Source organism: Rana temporaria, chromosome 3 (assembly GCF_905171775.1).
Source record: "Rana temporaria chromosome 3, aRanTem1.1, whole genome shotgun sequence".
NCBI lineage: Eukaryota > Metazoa > Chordata > Amphibia > Anura > Ranidae > Rana > Rana temporaria.
Genome location: NC_053491.1, coordinates 217,753,390 through 217,774,964, shown reverse-complemented (window position 1 = coordinate 217,774,964; position 21,575 = coordinate 217,753,390). Strand labels below are relative to the sequence as shown.

Here is a 21,575-nt window from a genome sequence, read left to right as displayed (position 1 = left end):
CTGTGCCCTTTAATTGTCGCCACTGTGCCCATTGTTGCCACTGTGCATGTCACTGTCTCCTTTAATTGTTGCCACTGTGCCCATTGTCACCACTGTGCCTTTTGTCATCACTGTGCCCATTGTTGCCACTGCATGTCACTGTGCCCTTTAATTGATGCCACTGTGCCCTTTGTCACCACTGTACCCATTGATGCCACTGTGCCCTTTGTCTCCTCTGTGCCCAGTTTTGCCGCTGTGCCCTGTAAAATGCACTTACCCTTCTGCTTCCACGTCCCTCGATGTCCTCTCCCGTCCTCGATGACGCTTCAGCCAATCAGGTTACAGATAACCAGAATCAGTGAACCCGATTGGCTGAGACGGCCGTCAGTCTTATCCAAGGAACGCACCCCCTATGTTTTGAGGATAAGACATCCGGGAGCCGAGGGCTGTACTCGGAAAGCCTATCAGAGCCGCTGGCTCTGAGAGGCACTTCCGCACAGCCAACCAGCTGCCGTTATTCAGGTAGCCGGCGCCCAAGGTCCGGCCACCTGAATAGACCCCCCCTCCTGACTACAGGAGGGGGGGGGCAGCGCCCCCTATGGACGGGCCGCCACTGGATGAGATCTTCCACCCATCTAATATCCTGTGCTTTGCATACCCATAGTGAGATTAAGGACAAGAGGGGCCATTCGTTTTAGGGGAATGTAGGATTTAGCCATATTTAAAAGGTTATTATAATTGTTTTAGGGCTCTTCCGTTTGGGGATTCAGGTCATTTTTATTGTATAAATCTTCACTTTTATATTATGATTGAATGTTACCGAATATATCATGTGACTGTTTATTTTTAATTTTTTTATATATAAAGTAATGTTAGCTAATTTTATTCTAAGCCCTAAATCAATTTATTTTATCTTTTAGGTTGCAGGGAACCTTCCAAAGACACGTGAGTAAATTCTGCATAGTTGGAGCATTTTTGTACATAATTTGTATCTAAAATGTTTGAAGTGCAGCTCTTGGTTTCCTAATAACTGAAATATTGTAAATAGTTGCTATTGAATGCTTGCAATATACAGTATTAGCCGGATTCAGGCAGAGCGGCGTATATTTGAGCGGACGTAGCGCAGCTCATATGCACTACGCCGACGTAACATAGAGAGGCAAGACCAGTATTCACAAAGCACTTGCTCCCTAAGTTACGGCGGCGTAGCGTAAATGGGCCGGCGTAAGCCCGCCTAATTCAAAGTAGGCAGGTAGTGGGCGTGCTACATTTAAATTAACCGTGACCCCATGTAAATAAAGAGCCGAACGAACGGCGCATGTGCGCGCATGCTCAGAATCACGTTGAATTTACTCCCTAAGATACGCCGGCTCATACGACGTGAACGTAACCTTCGCCCAGCCCCATTCACGTACAACTTACGTAAACAACGTAAAATCCGACGGCAGTTCCGACGTCCATACCCTAACATGACTTACACCTGCTATTTAAAAAAGAATAAGGAGAGAAGCGCCACTGAATAAACTGTGTTTTTAATATAAAAAATGAAATAATCCAGCACTTACATCATAAATAGCTATGCTGCAGTCAGGGGAGCTGGCACTTGATAAAGGAGCGCGCAGGTCGGATCTTTGCGCATGCTCTGAAACGCGTTGTGGTCCCTCTCGGCATCCGTCCAAGCTGACGCTACGTCACACCGGATGTTTCCATGCTGATAGTGTGATACCAACCACGGACATAGCCGGCTCCCTCCGGTTCTCCTCGGGTCCCAGCAGCTACATCTCATCTGGACACATTTGGTCTACTGGCCGCCAGACTTGTGCCAGCTCCCCTGACTGCAGCATAGCTATTTATGATGTAAGTGCTGGATTATTTCATTTTTTATATTAAAAACACAGTTTATTCAGTGGCGCTTCTCTCCTTATTCTTTTGTCTTCCATATACTGAGCTGACTTCGCTCCTGGACAGCTGCCTTGACTAACTGATCATCGTTTGAACTGATCGTCCACAGCTCTCTACATACTCCTATTGATTTCTTGCTGGGACTGATCCTATTACCTCCTAAAACATGGACTCATGAACTTTCTGACTACACGTCGCCGTTGTGGTTTGTGTATTTATTTTAATTTTAATTTGATTATGATCATTTAACCCTTTATTGATTGTTCTAGCTAACAAACCTGAGCGCTGTACCCCCATTGCTATTTCCTTGTTTACACCTGCTATTTGGTGGTCTATCTTTACGCCGAACTTACGCCTTATGTAAACGGCGTAGCTTACTGCGACAGGCGCAAGTACGTTCGTGAATCGGCGTATCTAGGTCATTTACATATTCGGGGCGTAAATCAATGGAAGCGCCCCTAGCGGCCAGCGTAAATATGGCTCCCAAGATAGGACAGCGTAGGAGACTTACGTCGGTCGGATGGAGCCAACATTCAGGCGTATCTCCTTTGCAGAATCAAGCACATAGATACGACGGCGCATCCGCGGACTTACACGGCATATCATTAGATACGTCGGCGTAAGTCTTTGTGAATCCGGGCCTATGTTGCTTTATTTGCTCCAGTTTCAAGCAATCAATGATTTTCTAGAGCTGACAGTAACACTAGGCTTGTTCTAGCAGACTCCAGAATCCTCATCTCCCTGCACCTTTTATTGGCTACATATTTTTAAAGCCCAATTGTAACTTCAGCTTTTATACCTTAGTTAAGTTGGGGTGCCAAAAATGTATGCTTTTTAAGGTTTTACTTTGCTTCCTAATTAAACAGGCATGCTTGGGGGGGGGGGGGGATAAAAAAAGGGTTTTCCTTAATTTCAGCTTACCCATACTTGGTTCCTATGCCTAACCCTTAAACTTAGCTTAAACTCACTTGCTCACACCAGCAGCACTGACCCTACATTCACACCTATGTGTTTTATAGTGCGTTTTGCAGTTTGCAGAAACGCACTACAGTCCATTTAACATGGTTTGCTATGGTACGCATTCACATCTGTGCGTTGCTGGTCGTTTTTGGAAAGGGTCGAGCACTTTCTTTCTTGTGTTTTCCGTGCAACAGACTTCAATGGAATCGCACCAGAAACACAAGCGTGTTTTTGATGTGTTTTACTGTTTTAAATTTTTCTCTTTAAACACTATGGGGCAAATCCACAAAGCAGATGCGCCGACTTAACTCGATATTTCTAATTTTACTCCGCGCGTATCTTTGCGCCCGATCCTCAAAAGGAAAAATCAGTTTTTTCCGTCCTACTTAAAATAATTACTCCGGCGCATCCTCTGACGCAAATTACGCTAGTCACGCCGCTTTATTTGATAGGCAAAGATGCAAATGAGGGAGATAGGGCGATCCTCAAAATTAAGTGTGTGCGCCGTAGATTACGCCCTGTGCGCCGTAGATAACGCCCTGTACGCACCTGTTAGTTTTCTGGAGCAAAATTAGACTTTATAAAAGCAGCCCTAATTTTACACCAGCCCTGTAAAGGTCTGCTGAAGCAACACCATTTAGGAAGAGCTGCCAACACTTCTTTGCTTGACTTCATTGTGACTGCCAAAATGCCTGGGCCATCAATGATTATAACGGCACTCGCAACTTTACAGGCGCAGAGAAGGAGGAGGGCACAGAGGAGGAGGAGGAGGGCACAGGAGAGGATATACCGCCCACGCCAAGATCTCTTTGGCATGACTGTGTCTGAGGTCATTGGCAACTTCAGATTTAACCAGGAAGCCATCCTGGACTTAACCAGGATCCTGCAGGATGATCTGAACACCCCAACCTAACGATCCCATGCCCTGCCAGCTCACATTAAAGTTATGGCCACCCTGCATTTTCTGGCCACTGGGTCTTTTCAGAGAACATGTGGAGGTCTGGCTGGGATGGTACAGTCCTCGATGAGCAGGTGTGTGCACCAGGTTGTCCCTGCAATACTGAGACGCATGGGCAGTCAATTTGAAAAGCCCACCCAGGAGGACCAGCGAATGAAGAGCATGGCTGACTTCTATCAGATTGCCCGATTCCCACGGACCATTGGGGCCATTGACTGTACCCATGTGGCACTACAGCCACCCCATGATACAGAGCACCTGTTCAGGAATCGCAAAAACTGGCATTCCATCAATGTCCAGGTAATCGTGGATGCCCATGGCCTCATCTGGCATGTGTGTGCCAAATTTCCAGGTTCGTGCCATGACAGCTACATCTTTAGGCAGACCAACATATCACGTGAATTGGAGCAGAACGTGTATGGAGACAGCTGGCTGGTTGGTGAGTGACATGTGTGTCAGGTATGACTGTCCCCCCCCCATGATGCAGACATCACATGGGGCACATGCATGACTAATATCCTCCTGTCTTTTCCCTTCCAGGTGACTCTGGATATGCCCTGGGACCTCACATGATGACCCCATTCAGGAACCCCCAAACCCCAGGAGAGCAACGCTACAACGAGGCTCATATTCGCACCCGGGCAGTAGTGGAGCGTACTTTTGGCCTGCTGAAGTCCCGCTTCAGATGCCTGGACAAGACTGGGGGTACACTGCTGTATTCCCCAGACTTTGTGTGCCAAATAATAGGGGCTTGTTGCATTCTTCATAACTTTGCAATGAGAAGGGGACTGGAGATTAACTTACGTGCTGACCTGACCCCCCACCCAGGCAATCCCCCCCTAGCCCACTCTACCCGGTCTACTGAGGGCACAGTAGCCAGGAGACGCCTCGCAGAAGGCATCTTTTCTCAGTAAATGGCCAGAAATCATCTCACAATGATATTATTTGTTTTCACTGCAAACGCACATGAATTATGTGACAATGATATTATTTGTTTTCACTGCAAACGCACATGAATTATGTGACAATGAGAATGTTGCTTTGCACAGTAAACGCACATGTTTAATGACACATTGAGAATGTTTTTGTCTCTGGAAACGCACATGATTTATATCACAATGAGAATGCATGAATGCACACCACTGTGGTCCCTAGCACAAACACATCACATGCACATCGAATTGGATTAGATCCAAGTACCCCCCCCCCTTTGGTACTTGGGAGCAGTAACGCCCTGCCACGGCTCCAATTATGTCACTGTGCATTCATACACCATTCAGGAACCTAGGATGACTTCTCCCTGGTCCTGGGGATCCCTTCTCCACCAAAACTGAGGGTGACACCCTTATTTTGTCAGGAATGCCACCCCCCCACATTCACACATCATTCACACACATAAACCAAATCATAAGTACAGTATAATAACCCAAATTTTAAAACCAAAAAAAAAAAAAAGTACCCCTGGTATTTAAGTCCGGCGGCGAGTGCTCCGTCTAGGCTGCCCACGGGCAGGGGCACGGGCACGGCCACGGGCACCTGGAGGATCTTCACGGGGGGGGGGAGCAGGGGAGGGAGTATCTTCATTGGGGGGGGAGCAGGGGAGGGAGGAGCCTCCCCTGGTGTCTGACCTCCGGCTGGCCTGCCCTCCAAGGCCACTGCTATCCTGGTCAGGCAGTCAGTGATGGCAGCCGTATTGGCCTGGCCAGCCCGTGTGTTGTCCTGCACAGCCCGGGTGAGGGCAGTCACCTCCTGGCCCACGCCTGTTGTGGCGGTATGCAGGGACCACAAACAGGTGATGACACCCAATGAATTGGTGGCCACATCACTGAGTGACTCCCTCATTACATCCAGGCTGTGCTCCATCTTGGCCATAGTTTTTTTGATGTCACCCAGACTGCGGGTCTGCTTGGCATTGTCCCTCAGCAGACTGGCCGGCATATGCTCAGACCCCACCCTGGTGTCCTGGGTCGCCATCCTGCCTGCCCCTGAGGCTTGTGGCCAGGTAGGAGGGGATAGAGTGACCCTTGTGGGTTGCGGCATGTTGTGGGAGGAGTGGGAGGGGCTACCCCTGATGGTGGCCTGACTGGTGCCAGCCTCTGGGGGAGCCTCTGGGGTAGCCTCTGGGGGAGCCTCAAGGGGAGCCTCAAGGCTAGCCTCAAGGGTATCGTCAAATGTCATCAGATCTGTGGCAATAATGATTTCCCGGCCAATCTGGAGATCTTCTTCCTCCTCCCCCTCATCCTCCTCCCCCTCAGCCTCCTCATGAGGGGAGGTTTGGCCACTCCCCTCCCCTGGGGACTCCTCAGCAGCCTCCTGTCTTTGGGGTGGTGCAGCAGCCTGGCCTGATGGCCCAGCAATCTCCTGGTCATCTGTGGAAGACACCAAACAATCACAGGTTTGAGGATCCACACACTTGGCACATGTTCCCTTCCCCCACCCACACATGCTAATCACCAAATAAAAAAACAAAAAACCTTACCTGGCCTCACAGGAACATCAGACTGATAACCAGGCAGGCCCACCACCTGCTCTGGCTCGAAACACCGGGCCACTGCCCATTCCTCCTCAGTCAGCCGGATGGGGCATGGTCCCCCTCCTCCAGTGCCCCTCCTATGCGCAGTGAGCTTGGCCACCTTATTGCGGACCACGCTCCTCAGATCATTGATCTTTTTCTTAATGCCAGCGGGGGTCCTCGTCTCCCCTCCCCCCGCCGCATTTATGTGATCTGTTATTTTGGCATAGATCCTCTTCCTTTGGGCCGGGGAGGTGTTCCGGCTATCAGGCCCATGTAAATATCTTCCATATTGGATGATATACCTGGCAAGGATTTGCTTTTCAACATGTGAAAAATTCAGCTTCCTGCGTTTGGGAGCCATCACAGACACCACCCAGCAACAAGAAGCCAAACAGGACAAACACACAAAAATACACACACAAGCAGACAGCTACTACAAAGTAAAATACAAACACACAAAAACCAAACACAAAATCCAAGCAGAAAAAAAACAAACAAAAAAATTAGCAGAAACAATCAAACAAAAATTACACTTATCACAAACAAACAACAACTACTATCTACTACTCCTCCAACACTTCTCTATCAAACACAACTTACCAACAAACACTGACAAACTAAGAGCAGAAGCAAATTGCTCATGGAAGGGAACACAGGGAAATACTTTTGCAAATGAAGTGTGTTTGACTGGAGCTAGTTAAGCACAGTGCGATCCTCAAACTAAGTACACTTGGCCTTTTACCTATCTCACTGATTGCGCCAAGCAAAGTTCTGCACATGCGCAGTGAGCAGCAGATTCCTGCGCGCATGCGCAGTACGGCCGGACCTTCATTTGCATGGGGTCACGGCTCATTGCAATGAAGCACGCCCACTTCCTTCCCACTTGCCATAACCCCGCCTTACGCCTCAGAATTTAGGTTACGGCAGGCGCAATTTTGTGCGCAAATGCGCTGTGGATACGGCAATTGCGACACCAACTTAGGGCGCCGTAACTTAAATGACATAAGTTAGGAAAAACTTATTTTGCGCCGCTGGCTGTGGATTTGGCCCTATATTGTTGGTTGCTAAGGAGCGGGCCTGGAAGCTGGCTGCCACGTTCCTTAATAATTAGTGAGTCATCAGCTGTCAGTGGGGTTCCCTGCTTACAGCTAAATGAAAAAATGAAGGGAAAAAAAGAAATCGAGGAAAAAAAAAAAACCCCAGTGTGGAGCCCCCCCAAAATCCATGGCAGACCCTTATCCGAGCATGCAGCCCTGCAGGTGAGGAAAGTGATGGGACAAGCGTGCGTCCCCTCCTGAACCATACCGGGATGCATACCCTCAACATGGAGGGGTGCTTTGGGGCGGGGGCGGTAGCTCTGGGGGTCTGCGGGCAAGGGGTTTATCTGAATGCCCCCTTTAACAAGGGGACCCCCAGATCCTGTTTGAATGAGTAGTGGTACATTGTTTTCTCTCTGGTGGTTTCTTCTCCCTCAGCTGTCTTCTTCCTCTGGTGTTTCTTCTCCCTCTTCTCTCTACGGTAATGTCTTCTTCGCCAGCCACCACCGCTGCCCGCTAAAAATAAAGAACATGGTCTCCTCCGATGCTGGCTTCCTCCGTTGTGTCGGTTCCCGCTGTCTGCCATTTCTTATATAGTCATGGGGCGTGGCCATCCGGTAACATCACTTGGAGACCTGCCTCTTGTTACGTCACAAGGGCAGATCTCCAGGTGACATCACCGGATGGCCACACTTCATGACTATATAAGAAATGTCAAACAGTGGAACTGACACAAAGGAGGCAGCCAGCGTCGGAGGAAGGGCTTCCCAGCCCGCTCTTTAGCAACCAGCTATTTACAGTGTGTTTAACCACTTGCCGCCCGCCGTCAAATTACGGTGGGGCGGTGCAGCTTTCGTTCTGGGTGGATGTCATATGACGGTGCCCAGAGCGGCTGCTCTTGCGCACCCCTGAGTGTGAGGAGAAGAGAGCCGATCAGCGGCATCTCCTCACAGAGGACATCTAGGCATGTAATCAGGGCACTGATAATTTAGTGCACTGATTACAATAAAGCGCCCACCAGTGCTAGCAGTGGGTGCCCACCAGTGCCAGAGTGCCCACAAGTGCAAGCAATCAGTATCCATTAGTGATGCCAGTCAGTGCTGGCTATCACTGCTGCCTATCAATACCACCCATCAATCCTGCCTCTCTGTGCCCATCAGTGCCGCCCACCAGTGCCGCCTATGAGTGCTCATCAGTGCCACCTATCAGTTCCCATATTCATGCCTCATCAGTGCCCATAAGTGTTGCCCCATAAGTGCCACCACATCATTGCCCATCAGTGCAGCCTATCAGTGCTCATCAGTGCTGCCTCATCAGTGCTCATCAGTGAAGGGGAAAATTACTTATTTACAAAATGTACTGACAGAAACTAAGAAAAACTTTTATTTATTTTTTTCAAAATTTTCAGTCTTTTTTTTAAGAAAAGATAAAAATCCCAGAAATACCACCAAAAGAAAGCTATATTTGTGTTACGAAAATTATAAAAACTTCACATGGTTAGTGTAGCATGACCGCGCAATTGTCATTCAAAATGTGACAGAGCTGTAAGGCAAAAAAAAAAAAGGCCTGGGCAGGAAGGAGGTGTAAGTGCCCTGTATTGAAGTAGTTAAAGAAAAAATAAATAACGTAAAATGCAGAATGCATGAAAACTGAATTTCCAAAGCGCGTAAAAAAAACAAGGGTTTAAAAACGCACTGCACTATTTTTGTAGTTGCGTTATGTTGTGTAGATGTTATGTTAGGCAATTACGAGTGCAGGAAAGTACTGGGAAGAGGAATTTTTAAATTCATGTTTATGTAATCAGAAGACACCAGATTTATACATATATTATAATGTGGAATGGATGGGTAATGGGTTATGTTAGTATCTGTATTGTTTTGTGTAACATGAAAAAAAAATATATATAAATAAAGATTGTAATATAAAAACGCACTGCACGTTCTGTGCCTAAACACATCAAGCGTAGCCTGCATAGATGTGAACCTAGACTAAACCCACAGCTGCCAGTGTATCCTGGGAAAAACCATGCCGTTGTTGATTCTGATGCATTGCACTTTGTAAAGGGTTTGTAAAGGTTCATGTTTTTTCACCTCATCATCCTATGCATTAAGGTGAAAAAACATCTTAGGAGTTGCGCCGCCCCCCCCCCCCTCGTTTTACTTACCTGAGGCCTGAAAGTCCCGCGTCGCAAACGGGCTATTCCTCTCCCGTCTTCTGGGCTCTTCATTGGATAGATTGATAGCAGTGCAGCCATTGGCTCACACTGCTGTCAATCAAATCCAATGACGTGGCTCCCAGGGGGTGGGGCCGGGTCCTATAGAAGACGGCTATGGATGCTGAATACAGTACTCGGGAGCAAGCCCGCAAGGTAACCCATGTGGGAGAGCGCTTCCCAGAGGGGATTATGAGAAGCGGGGAGGAGCCGAGACAGTCGCCGTGGGACCCCAGAAAACGCTGTTCGGGGGCACTCTGTGCAAAACAAGCTGCACAGTGGAAGTAAGTATAAGATGTTTGCTATTTAAAAAAAAAATAATAATAATAAACCTTTTCAACCCCTTTAATTACAGTTTTATTTGGATCTGTTCACTGCAGTGGTATTGTGGTGCGATGGTTTGTGTCACAATATGCTACGCTTGGAATACTTTTCGGTGCACAGTTTAAACTGGCTTCATCACAAACAAGGCAGATTGCTTTGTCTTTGGTCTTGGACTGCGTTTAGCAAGGCTGCCCAACACAGCCCAAAACAATGGCCCTTACCTCACTCCTAAGGCCCCTTTCAGACGTCCGCTCCGTCTGTCCGTTCATTACAAGTTCGTTAACGGACTTGTAATGAATCCCTATGGGGACGCGTCCGTTAGCGGATGGAGCATCCGCTAGCGTCCGCGTCAGTCGGGTTCCACTTTTCCGAACGGAAGAAACCCTATTTTTCTTCCGTTCGGCGGAACGGACCGGATGCAGACGGACCGTCTGCATCCGGTCCCCCATAGGGGAGAGCGGAGCAGAGACAGGGCGGTCCCTGCACTGTGTGCGGGGACCGCCCTATCCGCCGACAGCTCAGCGGGGATCCCCGCTGAGCTTTGGCGGACACACGGAGCGGACCGAGAAATGGTCCACTCCGTGTGAAAGAGCCCTAAATCTTTTTTTTACCACCATCTAAACCATGGGTCTTCAAACTACGGCCCTCCAGTTGTTCAGGAACTACAATTCCCATCATGCCTAGTCATGTCTGTGAATGTCAGAGTTTTACAATGCCTCATGGGATGTGTAGTTCTGCAACAGCTGGGGGGCCGTAGTTTGAGGATCCCTGATCTAAACCAAACTCTTGGAGTCCTTTCACATGGGCATTCTGATCAGGTCCACCTGTCAGTTTTTCAGGCAGAAGCTCCATACAGCTCTTTGGTGTATGTAAACAGACTTGTGTCCACTTACACCCACTTACCTCCAAGTCCATCCAGGTCTTTTTCAGTTTTGGACCTAAATATGATGGATCGGAGGTAGCCAGTTGTAAATAGACAGCAAAGCAATTTACATCCAGCCGCCGATAGAGCTAGCAGAAGTCTGCCGCACACAAACTGAACAGGCACGGATGTAAACAAAAATAGGCAACCATACCATTCAGCAGGGGATCTGCTCATGGATCCCCTGCTGATCAGGGCAGTGAAAAGAGTTTTAGGCCCTTTTTTACTAGTGATTATGATATCCATAGCAGCTTGCGAGTGATGTAAGCCTACTCTTGTTGGGAGAACTAGTGGCATGCCATTCCATTGCTACTCCCTCCCTTGTGATTGAGATTATGGAGCATTTTAGCCAGTTGGGGAGCAACAGACTTCCGTTTGGTAAAGTGGAAGTTGCATCTTGGGGAGTCTGTCTCTGGGAGGATTTTTTTTTATATATCCTCTGGAGTACATCAGTGGCAAGATTTTCCCTTCATATGTTGGCTCTGCTCCTGCAGACCTTGAGATGTCCCTGCTTCTTCTCTTGCATTTTCTTTAAAACAAATACAATAATCCAAAAGGAAAAGAGAATCTTTTTGTAATGGCGTTAGTAGCAGGTGCATAGACTTGGCACAAGCTTAAATATAAGATGTTAGTGTACCAACTCTGTAAAGATTTATTTCCATGAGTCTTGCTAAAGATGATAACACAACATATGATTTGCTCAGTGAAGCACAGTATACAAAGTGATATCATGAATTTGATTGAGTTTGTAGCTGTGTCACTATTGCAAGCAAGAAATATAATATTAACTAATCCAATATACACAATATAAATAAGCATCAGTATAAATGACATACACACTGCTGCCACTTTCTTAGGGAAATTTACAGGGTTGGACCTCAGGCTTTTCTGGGCTTGCTGATCTGCAGATTTGTCAGCCATGCCTGCTGTTTATGAAAAACATTCAGGCCAGAATCACACTAGTGCGGTGCGAATTTCAGCTCTCTTATCTCTGCAGAGAGATAAGAGAAGTGTTCAGCAGATTAGCAACATTTTAGATGCAAATTTGGAGACCTGGGAGAATTTACGGGTGAGAGGAGAGTGGGGGAGAAGTGTATTGAGCTGAATGAGAGAAATTCCTGAAGAGAACTGAACACATCTGTGAATCAGCTGCGTACCCATAGAAGATAATGGGCTTGAATTCGCACCTGAGCCGCACCGCAATGCCTAAAAGACGCACACGGTTTTGCGGCAATGCGCAGTGCGAATGCATCGCACATATGTGAACCAGCCTCATTGAAAACAATGTATTTTAAAATGTTCTGCGAATTGGATGCGGTTTAAGCCGCACTCAATTCACATAGGTGTGAACCTGGCCTAAATAATACATAAAGCGGAACTCTACCCAAGAGGGAGAAGTGGAAGCTCTGCTTGTTTGCACCCCCACATTTTTTTAGGGGGGGAGCAGGTACCTGGTTTTGACAGGTCCCCTGCTCCCACTTCTGGCTCAGATTGGCGCTCTAAGCCAGTAGTTTGGACCCCTCTTTCACCCGCAGTCTTCTGGGACACATCACAGGTCCCAGACAATGACAGTAGGAAACAGGCTGTGAAGCCGCAAGGCTTGACTTCCTGTTTTCCCAACTAGAAATGCCGGAGCCTGCACCCAAAACAGACTGAAGAATCAGTTTGGGTGAGGACATCGCTGGATCCCTGGACAGGTAAGTGTCCTTATATTAAAAGTCAGCGGCTACAGTATTTCTATTTATTAGAGAGAGAGAGAGAGAGTCTGGAGCTCCTTTATTTAAACCATCAGAATATGGTAGGAATGCATGCGTTTCTTTGTGGATACGTGGTTTTAACCCAAAATGTTTGTAATTTTGTGTGTTACAGGACAGATGATGCTTCTTCTCAAGATGAAAAAGATGAAAACGATGAAAAACGCAGGTAACAACTCGGGCTAATATATTATGCCTTTCACTGGCGAGTCCATGCAAAATGTTATAGTTTCCCCCAGATTCTTATACGTTTTCAAGACTTTGGTGTCAAGATGTCCCTATAATAGTTCCTTGCTGTTTTCTCTTCTTTGGGGGTTTTGGTGCTCACATCCACTATCGAGTTGTTTCACATTTACTTTGTATCCTCCATGATATAAATCTCCAACAAGAATAGTGGGACCCTACTTAGGTAGCGGAAAGATCTCACCATCAGACTGCTGGATTTGTAAGAATCTGCAGTGCCTTGAAAAAGTATTCATACCCCTTACAAGTTTCCACATTTTGTCATGTTACAACCAAAAATGTAAATGTATTTTATTGGGATTTAATGTGATAGGCCAACACAAAGTGGCACAGAATTGTGAAGTGGAAGGAAAATGATAAATGGTTTTCAATTTATTTTACAAATTAATATATGAAAAGTGTGGCGTACATTTGTATTCAGCCCCCACCCTTCCCAGTCAATATTTTGTGGAACCACCTTTTGTTGCAATTACAACTGCAAGTCTTTCTGGGGATATCTCTACCACCTTTGCACATCTAGAGAGAGACATTTTTACCAAAACTTTCTTGCAAAATAGCTCAAGCTCTGTCAGATTGGATGGAGAGCATCTGTGAACAGCAATTTTCAAGTCTTGCCACAGATTCTCAATTGGATTTTGGTCTGGACTTTGAATATGCTTTAATCGAAACCATTCCATTGTAGCTCTGGCTGTATGTTTAGGGTCGTTTTCCTGCTGGAAGGTGATCCTCCGCCCAGTCTCAAGTGCTTTGCAGGCTAGAATAGGTTTTCTTCTAAGATTGCTCTGTATTTGGCTCCATCCATCTTCTCAACAACTTTGACCAGTTTTCCTGTCCCTGCTGAAGAAAATCATCCCCACAACATGTTTCATGGTGGGAATGGTGTGTGCAGTGTTCGTTTTCAGCCACACATTGATTTGCTTTTAGATTAAAAAGTTCAATTTTGGTCTCATCTGACCAGAGCACCTTCTTCCACATGTTTGTTGTGTGCCACATGGCGTTTTGCAAATTGCAAGTGGGAATTTTTATGGCTTTCTTTCAACAATGGCTTTCTTCTTGCCACTCTTCCATAAAGGGCAGATTTGTGGAGTGCACGACTAATAGTTGTCCTGTGGACAGATTCACCCACCTGAGATGTGGATCTCTGCAGCTACTCCAGAGTTACCATGGGCCTCTTGGCTGCTTCTGATTAATGCTCTCACTGTCAGTTTAGATGGGCGGCCTTGTCTTGGTAGGTTTGCAGTTGTGCCATACTCCTTCCATTTTCAGATGATAGATTGAACAGTGCTCAGTGAGATCAAAGATTGGGATATTTTTTTTTTTATAACCAAACCCTGCTTTAAACTTCTCCACAACTTCAGCCCTGACCTGTCTGGTGTGTTACTTGGAACTTATGATGCTGTTTGTTCACTAAGGTTCTCTAACAAACCTCTGAGGGCTTCACAGAACAGCTGTATTTATACTGAGATTAAATTTACACACAGATGGACGCTATTTACTAATTAGGCGAGTTCTGAAGGCAATTGGTTCCACTAGATTTTAGTTGGGGGTATCAGAGTAAGACCCCTTTCACACTGGGGCGGAGGCACAGTAGCGGTATAGCGGCGCTATACCGTCGGATTCGGCCACTAGCACTGCGGTATTAACCCCTGCTAGCGGCCGATAAAGGGTTAATACCGCCTGCACTGCGCCTCTGCAGAGGCACATTGCGGGCGGTATTGCCGTGGTTTCCCATTGTTTTAAATGGGAAGGAGCGGTATACACGCCGCTCCAAAGATGCTGCTGGCAGGAGATTTTTTTTTTCTCTCCCGCCAGCGCATCGCCTCGGGCTTTCACATGGAGTATGCAGTGCAGGAGTTTTTCAGGCTGTATAGCAGCGCTATTTTTAGCGCTGTACCGCTTGAAAAACTACTCGGTGTGAAAGGGGTCTAAAGGGGGCTGAATACAAATACACACCACACTTTTCAGATATTTTTTGTAAAAAAAAAAAAAACATTTATCAGTTTCCCTCCACTTTACAATTATGTGTCACTTTTTTGTGTTGGACCATCACATAAAATTGCAATAAAATACATATACCGTATTTATCGGGGTATTGCGCGCTCCGGTGTATAGCGCACACCCCTAAAGTGGACCCGCATCCCTTGATTTTTGCACTTACAGTTTTGGTGTCTTGCGTGGCGTCCATCAGCGGCCTCGGCGGGTCCGGCGTCCGTCTGCGGCTTCGGGGGTGTCCTCTTCGTGGGGTCCAGCGTCCTTCCCGCTCGATCCCCGCGCCGAGTTTGAATACTGCGCCGGAATATACCGAGCGCAGTACACTCGTGTATAGTCGGGCAGGCTCGGCTACTCTCGCGCTCACGTCCTGTACATCCAGGACGTGAGCACGGGAGGAGCCGAGCCTGCCCGACTATACACGAGTGTACTGCGCTCGGTATATGCCGGCGCAGTATTCAAACTCGGCACGGGGATCGCGCACCCACGATTTTGCCCTGATTTTCAGGGCAAAAAAGTGCGCGGTATACGCCGATAAATACAGTACATATACATTTTTGGTGGTATCATGATAAAATGTGGAACATTTCAAGGGGGATGAATACTTTTTCCAGGCACTGTAATATTAATGTTTTTGTTGGGCTGAGCTCTAAATTATTTTCTTCTTCTGATTACAGTGGTAATATGTGTCATTTTATTTATGCTTAATGGGTCTTCTGAATTTCCAATTCCTTAGTTGATTTTAGAATATTCATGACCTAAGCACCGAGTACAATTGAAGGGATGTAAAATCTATTAATGTTTTTCCTGTTTTTCTTTGTAGGAACTATGGCGGTGTATATGTAGGTCTACCAGCAGATGCATCAATGTATAGTTCAAAAGAAGCACAAGGTATCGTCTGAGTATTTTGTATATTCTTGCTCCCTTTTGTTTTATTCCCTATATTTTATACATCTGTTTACCACACATTGATGCAACACCTAGGTGTGAAGCAAGCCTAAAGAGGAATCTGTCATTTAAGTGTGTGTAAACCCTGAGGCCTCGTACACACGACAGAGATTCTCGGCAGAATTCACCGAGAAACTCGGTCCAAACCCGGATTCTGCCGAGAATCTCTGTCGTCTGTACAGTTTTGGCTCGATTGAGCCGCCGAGGAACTCGACGAGAAAATAGAGAACATGTTCTCTATTTTCTCGTTGTCCTCGTTCTTCTATGGGAGAAGCCGGCCCGCCGAGCTCCTCGGCGGCTTCATCCCAAAACTCGACGAGGAACTCGACGTGCCAAGCACGTCGAGTTCCTCTGTCGTGTGTACGGGGCCTGACAATGCATTTCTCCGTGGTCTGTTGACTATACCCTTGAAAGCATTTTGTTTGATCTGTGAAGTGGAGAAATGGACACTAGCAACAGGATAGCCCCCACCCAAAACAAACATTCCCTTGTTTTGTCGTAAAATAGTAGCAAGAACATAAAACTAAGGGAAGGAACCAGTGTCCTTTACTGGGTCCCAGGAAAAGTATTTATTAATACATAAATCCTGTTCTTTCTCATCCATTGAGGATGAGAATTCTTGGACTGTCACAATGTCCAAAAGCAGTCAAACCTAAGGCTGCATTCACGTGTAGGCGATTTACGGCGTTTTTTACTGCAAATTGCAGTGTTTTTTACCGCGACAAAATGCATAGTTTTTAACCACGGTTTTGTACAGGTCATTGTCGGCTATGGAAAACGCCCGATACGCACGACAAAAAAGGGTCCGGGACTTGTTTGAGCTTCAGGCGTTCGGCGTGGAGATGTGAACCATCTCCATTAGAGAATAATGTTATTTTTTCCGCTTCAGGCGACAAAATGCCTAGGTGTGAATGCAGCCTAAGAGTGGGGAACAAAGGCAAACGGACCCAAGAAAAAAAAAGTAAACTGGAGGCTGCCTGCAGTTCAAAGAGGTGCCTGAAGGAGCCAATGCTCAAAGCTGGCATCCGATGAGGCCTGTAAATTCATCTTTTAAAACTGAAAAAAAAAAAAAGAAAACTGGGCGATAGTCTTACAAAACTGCAAAAGAGTCTTGTTGCTGAAAAGACAAAGACACACTCACAGACATGGCACTGTGCATGTTGATTGGAAGGGATGGTTCCCAGTCCTTAAGGCTTGAGTCACACATGTGCATTTTTATAGCTTTTTGCAGATTTGCTCCATAGAAAACCATGGTAAATGGACTGTAGTGCATTCTGCAAAAAGCACTAAAAATGCATAGGTGTGAATCAAGCCTTAGACCATAGGTTTGGATGACATCTGCCCAAGCCACCTAGTGGTGGTGGAACTAGAAGCAAGAGTACCCCCAACAGGGCCCATCTGGTACTACAAAAAAGCAAATCAATATTAATGAAGGCACATCAAGACAAAGAAGTGAATTTGGATTTTGGGAAAACAGGCAATAGAGGGAGAGGAGAAACTAGGTCTCAATTGTGTTGAAAGGCAGAACTACCTTAGGTCCTGGGCTTCAGTCCCACCTTGTGTCCATGCAAAGCACAGGTCCCCGAAGATTGCCTGTCCACTCAGAGCGCAGCGCGTGCCTGGCTGTGAAGCCACAAGCTGTCATAGACAGCAGCCCATAGTTCCAATGACAGCCCTGTTGAGAAAAGGGGGAGAGAAGCGAGGCTTCAGGCGCCCGCATCGCTGGACCGTGGGACAGGTAAGTGGCTGTTTATTTAAAGTCAGCAGCTATACTTTTTGTAGCTGCTGACTTTTAATAAACTGAAAAAAGCTTGGAAGTGGAACCCACTTGGTATTATGAAAGCTAGGGGGATTGCGTGATTTTTATGAAGTGTCCTGTATACATGATAGATATATACATGATATAGATATAGATATAGATATAGATATAGATATAGATATAGATATAGATATAGATATATATTTATTTATTTATTTATTTTTTATTTTTTATTTATTTATAAAAAAAAAAAACAACCAGTGGGAGGGTCAAGATTCCCCACTGCCGTTAGTCGGGAGCGCCACTATTAAATAAGGTATAGAATGGCTTTTTTTTTTTAAATAAGGCACATATACAGGACACTTAGTATTATGAAAGCCAGGGGATTGTGTGAGTTTTACTTAGTTATTGCAGGAGGAGGAGGGGCGGCAGGCCCTAACAGAGTTGACAGGCGGGGAGGACAGAGGGAGACAGAGGAGAGCTGCAGATAGCGGCGGCTGATTGAGGCACTTAAACTGACCATGGTGTCAGGGCTTAGCAGCCATGATATACCGTGGTCAGTTTACAGGGGGAGGGTATAGCCAGGTGTTAGAGCAGGGGGCCAAATTACACAGCACAAACACAGTGCTGTATAATGTAGAAAAAGGTGGAGAGGGTAGGGACAGTTGCTGAAGTGGTCTTCACACACACACTCACTGAGGAAGGAACAAGTGGACTATCTCAGTAGTGATAAACAACGATAAACTTTGAATACAAATATAATTTATTACATATAAAAAACATATGTTAAAATTCAGTTTCATTTATAAGATTAAAAAAGGAAGATCAATACAGTATACAAATACTTGTAGACTTCCTGATGGATGTCGGGTAATGGAACTTTCGCACAGATTATACAATCCTCTACCAGTTTTGCGGTCAAAAGGGCAGCTTTGCCAGGACGATTAATCTATAAGATGGGTAATATGTTTAGAGACAAGTACAAAAGATAACAATACAAAACATATTTAAACCATGTATATACCAGATACAGCGAAAAGAGGGGGCCCGAGTAGCTGTTTACATACGAGTCCAAAACCAATGACCACGAAACTAGTAGAGGATTGTATGATCTGTGAGAAAGTTCCAATACCAGACATTCATCGGGAAGTCTACAAGTATTTGTATACTGCATTGATCTTCCTTTTTTAATCTTATTTTGCAATTCTGTTTAATTTGTATTCAAAGTTCATCAGTACCGAGATAGTCCACTTGCTCCTCCCCCAGTGTGTAGGAAGACAGCTTCAGAAACTGTCCCCACCCTCTCCCCTTTTTCTGCATACATTTTTTGGATGATGGTACTTTTATTGTGCCTAATTAAAAGGGAAAACTCCCTTCTTTTTTTTCCTACAGTGCTGTAGAACATGCTTTAAAAAAAAGGAGCAAGATCCATTTTTTTTTTTTTTTTTTAGCTTAACAAAAGCTTTAAGGCTGGGCTCACACTATTGCAAATTGGATGCGGACATCCAATTTGCATGTCAGGAGATTGTGACTGGCTCTCAATGGAGCCGATTCACATGTCTCCAAGCGGTTCCGGTGCGACCATAAGACACTGTGTGTCTTATTGTCTGTTTTAGATCTGAATTCAGCCAAAAATTGGGGCTGAAATCAGACCTGAAACTGTCAACAGGGAAGCACCGGACCCCTGCTGTGAACCGCTCCGTGCTGTGGTGTGAATCCAGCCTAAAATGATAAGTTCACCTTTGGGAACATGTTACACTTGTTTTTATGTTCCCAATCCTGCAGCTGCTGCCCTCTCTCCCTGTAGCAGCAGTACAGGAAGACGTTTCCTGTACTAGCGGTCACTTTTTAAAATTTGCGCAGCCATGTGGGGCTTCGCCCCCACACGACTGCGTCATTCATTCACACTGCTCTGTGTGATCTTCTGATCGCTGGTGCAATGCTTTACAGGCTCCAAAAGAAAATATAAAAAAAAAAAAAACATACTTTTTTCCAAAAAGTTTACTTATCCTTTAATGCATTACCCTACTAACTATTCTCTCCCCTACCCCCACCATCCCCTAAACACTTACCCGAGTCCTCTATAAATCTAGCACTGTACCCGGCTACAGGTCTTATCGCTCCTCTTCCTGCCATGACATGCTTCACTATGAGCAGCAAGCTTCTTTACTGGCAGTCAAATCCTGGGGGGGGGGGTACGCGCGCACAGTAGCCAGATGGCTATGGGGGCACTCAGACAGCAGGGCCCACTAAAGAAGAGGCAAGGTACTGCTCTGTGCAGTATCGTTGCACAAATCAGGCAAGTATAAACTGTATATATATATATATATATATATATATATATATATATATATATATATATATATATATATATATATATATATATATATAAAAAGGTTCTTTATAACTGCTTTAACAGACCCAGCATGAATCTACCAGAGGCTGTTTGTATAAGAACCTTCCAAAAGAAAACAGAGATATATATATATATATATATATATATATATATATATATATATATATATATATTATTATTATTATATTATATTATATTATACACGCGCGCACAAACACAATGGTTGAGGCTGGGGTGTCCCTATGCTGGCTGTTATTTGCCAGTATCCATTTCTCTTGATAGTTTAAGAATTCCTTTGTTCCTCCATGGATGAGAGAGATGTGGTATGTTTGAAATCACTGCATTTTATTTTTAATCCCTGGCTTAGGATATGATGCGTATTATTTGAAGAGGTCCTTTTGGCTAGACTAGATCTTAGAGGCCTTTTTGGCCCTTAGCACTTTTTATTTCCATCCAATGAATTGATAGACTTGCCACACCAAAAACAAGCATTAGTTGAGTAGACTTTACAATTACATCCTCCCCCCTTTTAATCTGTATAATGCACAGTATATGATAACCAGAAAAATGGCTGTATTAATCAGTACTGTTTGTCTTTTTCAATATCTAATGACTCTCTTTAAATAGTTGCAGCCTCCAGCCAATCCTATGCACAGAACACACAGCCTGGCTCTTCTCTACCAGAGAACATCTGCTAGCACAGCAGAGCTTTCAAAGCCTTTGAACGTTCGCTTTACGGGTAAATGCGAGTCCACGACTTACTCCTGGATATACTCTTTGCAGAGGACATTGTATGGTTCACATCTCAAAGCTGCTACCCCTGTGCTTTACTTGAGCCTACAACAAGCCAGTAACAAGTTTGTGTTGTTTGATACCAAACTGTCTGTCAGATGGAGCGCTTTAAAAAGGTAGTGGTAGTTTAATGGTGTACGTGAAGACTTTTTTCCTCTTTGGATCAGGGCCATGAAACTGCAGATGCATTATGAAATATTCAGGGACAGAGTGCCTCTTCCTGCCCTGGAAACTGGTGGCCAATTTGGAAGCTGCAGTGATGAGCAGAATTGCAATCAACCTATAAACCTTTCAGGATGATATGGAATTTCTGCTACAATAATAAACTGCAGATGATCTTTGCCGACTTGGAAAGACAGGCCTTAATGGGAATCAAGTGAAATGGGTTTCATTATACAATTTAGTACATGTTACTTAAAAGCTTACTTAAAGTGGATGTAAACCCTATATACAACCAGTGAAGTGAACAGCCGCAGATGAGAACATGGATGAACTAAAAATCGCCCCACATTTATATACCGTTTATAAAGTTCAGATCGTGAGGACATTTTCTCTTCCTGTTTAAAACACAGAGTGTGATGTCAGGGCACATAGCTAAAATGGAGGAAAGGCACACACACACTTTCATCATAGGCAAAGACTCAGAGGTGTTTTGTATAGAGGTAGACCGATATGGGTTTTTCTCTGGCCGATACCGATGCCGATATTTAGAAATCGCGGCGGCCGATAGCCGATTTATGATGCCGATTTTTTTGGGCCGATATGTTAAGCCGATTTTTCAGGCGCTTTTGGGCTAAACAGTAAAGTTAGCCCATATTTATTTTTTTTCAACCAAAAGTTTTCATTACCTGTTTTTGTGTAATATATATATATATATATATATATATATATATAATTACACAAAAACAGGTAATGAAAACTTTTG

The 21,575-nt window shown here is 45.3% G+C and overlaps 1 protein-coding gene across 2 annotated transcripts in view; it reads left to right on the top strand.

Moving 5' to 3' along the window:
* C3H12orf75 (chromosome 3 C12orf75 homolog) overlaps window positions 1–21,266 on the top strand; it is a 75,745-nt gene extending 54,479 nt beyond the window's left edge. The window contains exons 2-5 of one of the 2 annotated variants that reach the window (XM_040344242.1): window positions 900–924; window positions 12,679–12,732; window positions 15,619–15,686; window positions 20,486–21,266. In XM_040344242.1, the coding sequence (XP_040200176.1) occupies window positions 900–924; window positions 12,679–12,732; window positions 15,619–15,686; window positions 20,486–20,556 (218 nt within the window). In that variant the 3' untranslated portion in view covers window positions 20,557–21,266. Of the gene's footprint in view, window positions 1–899; window positions 925–12,567; window positions 12,733–15,618; window positions 15,687–20,485 lie in introns of those variants that run through there. The other variant, XM_040344241.1, reaches the window with a different exon arrangement.
* Window positions 21,267–21,575: the final 309 nt, after the last annotated feature.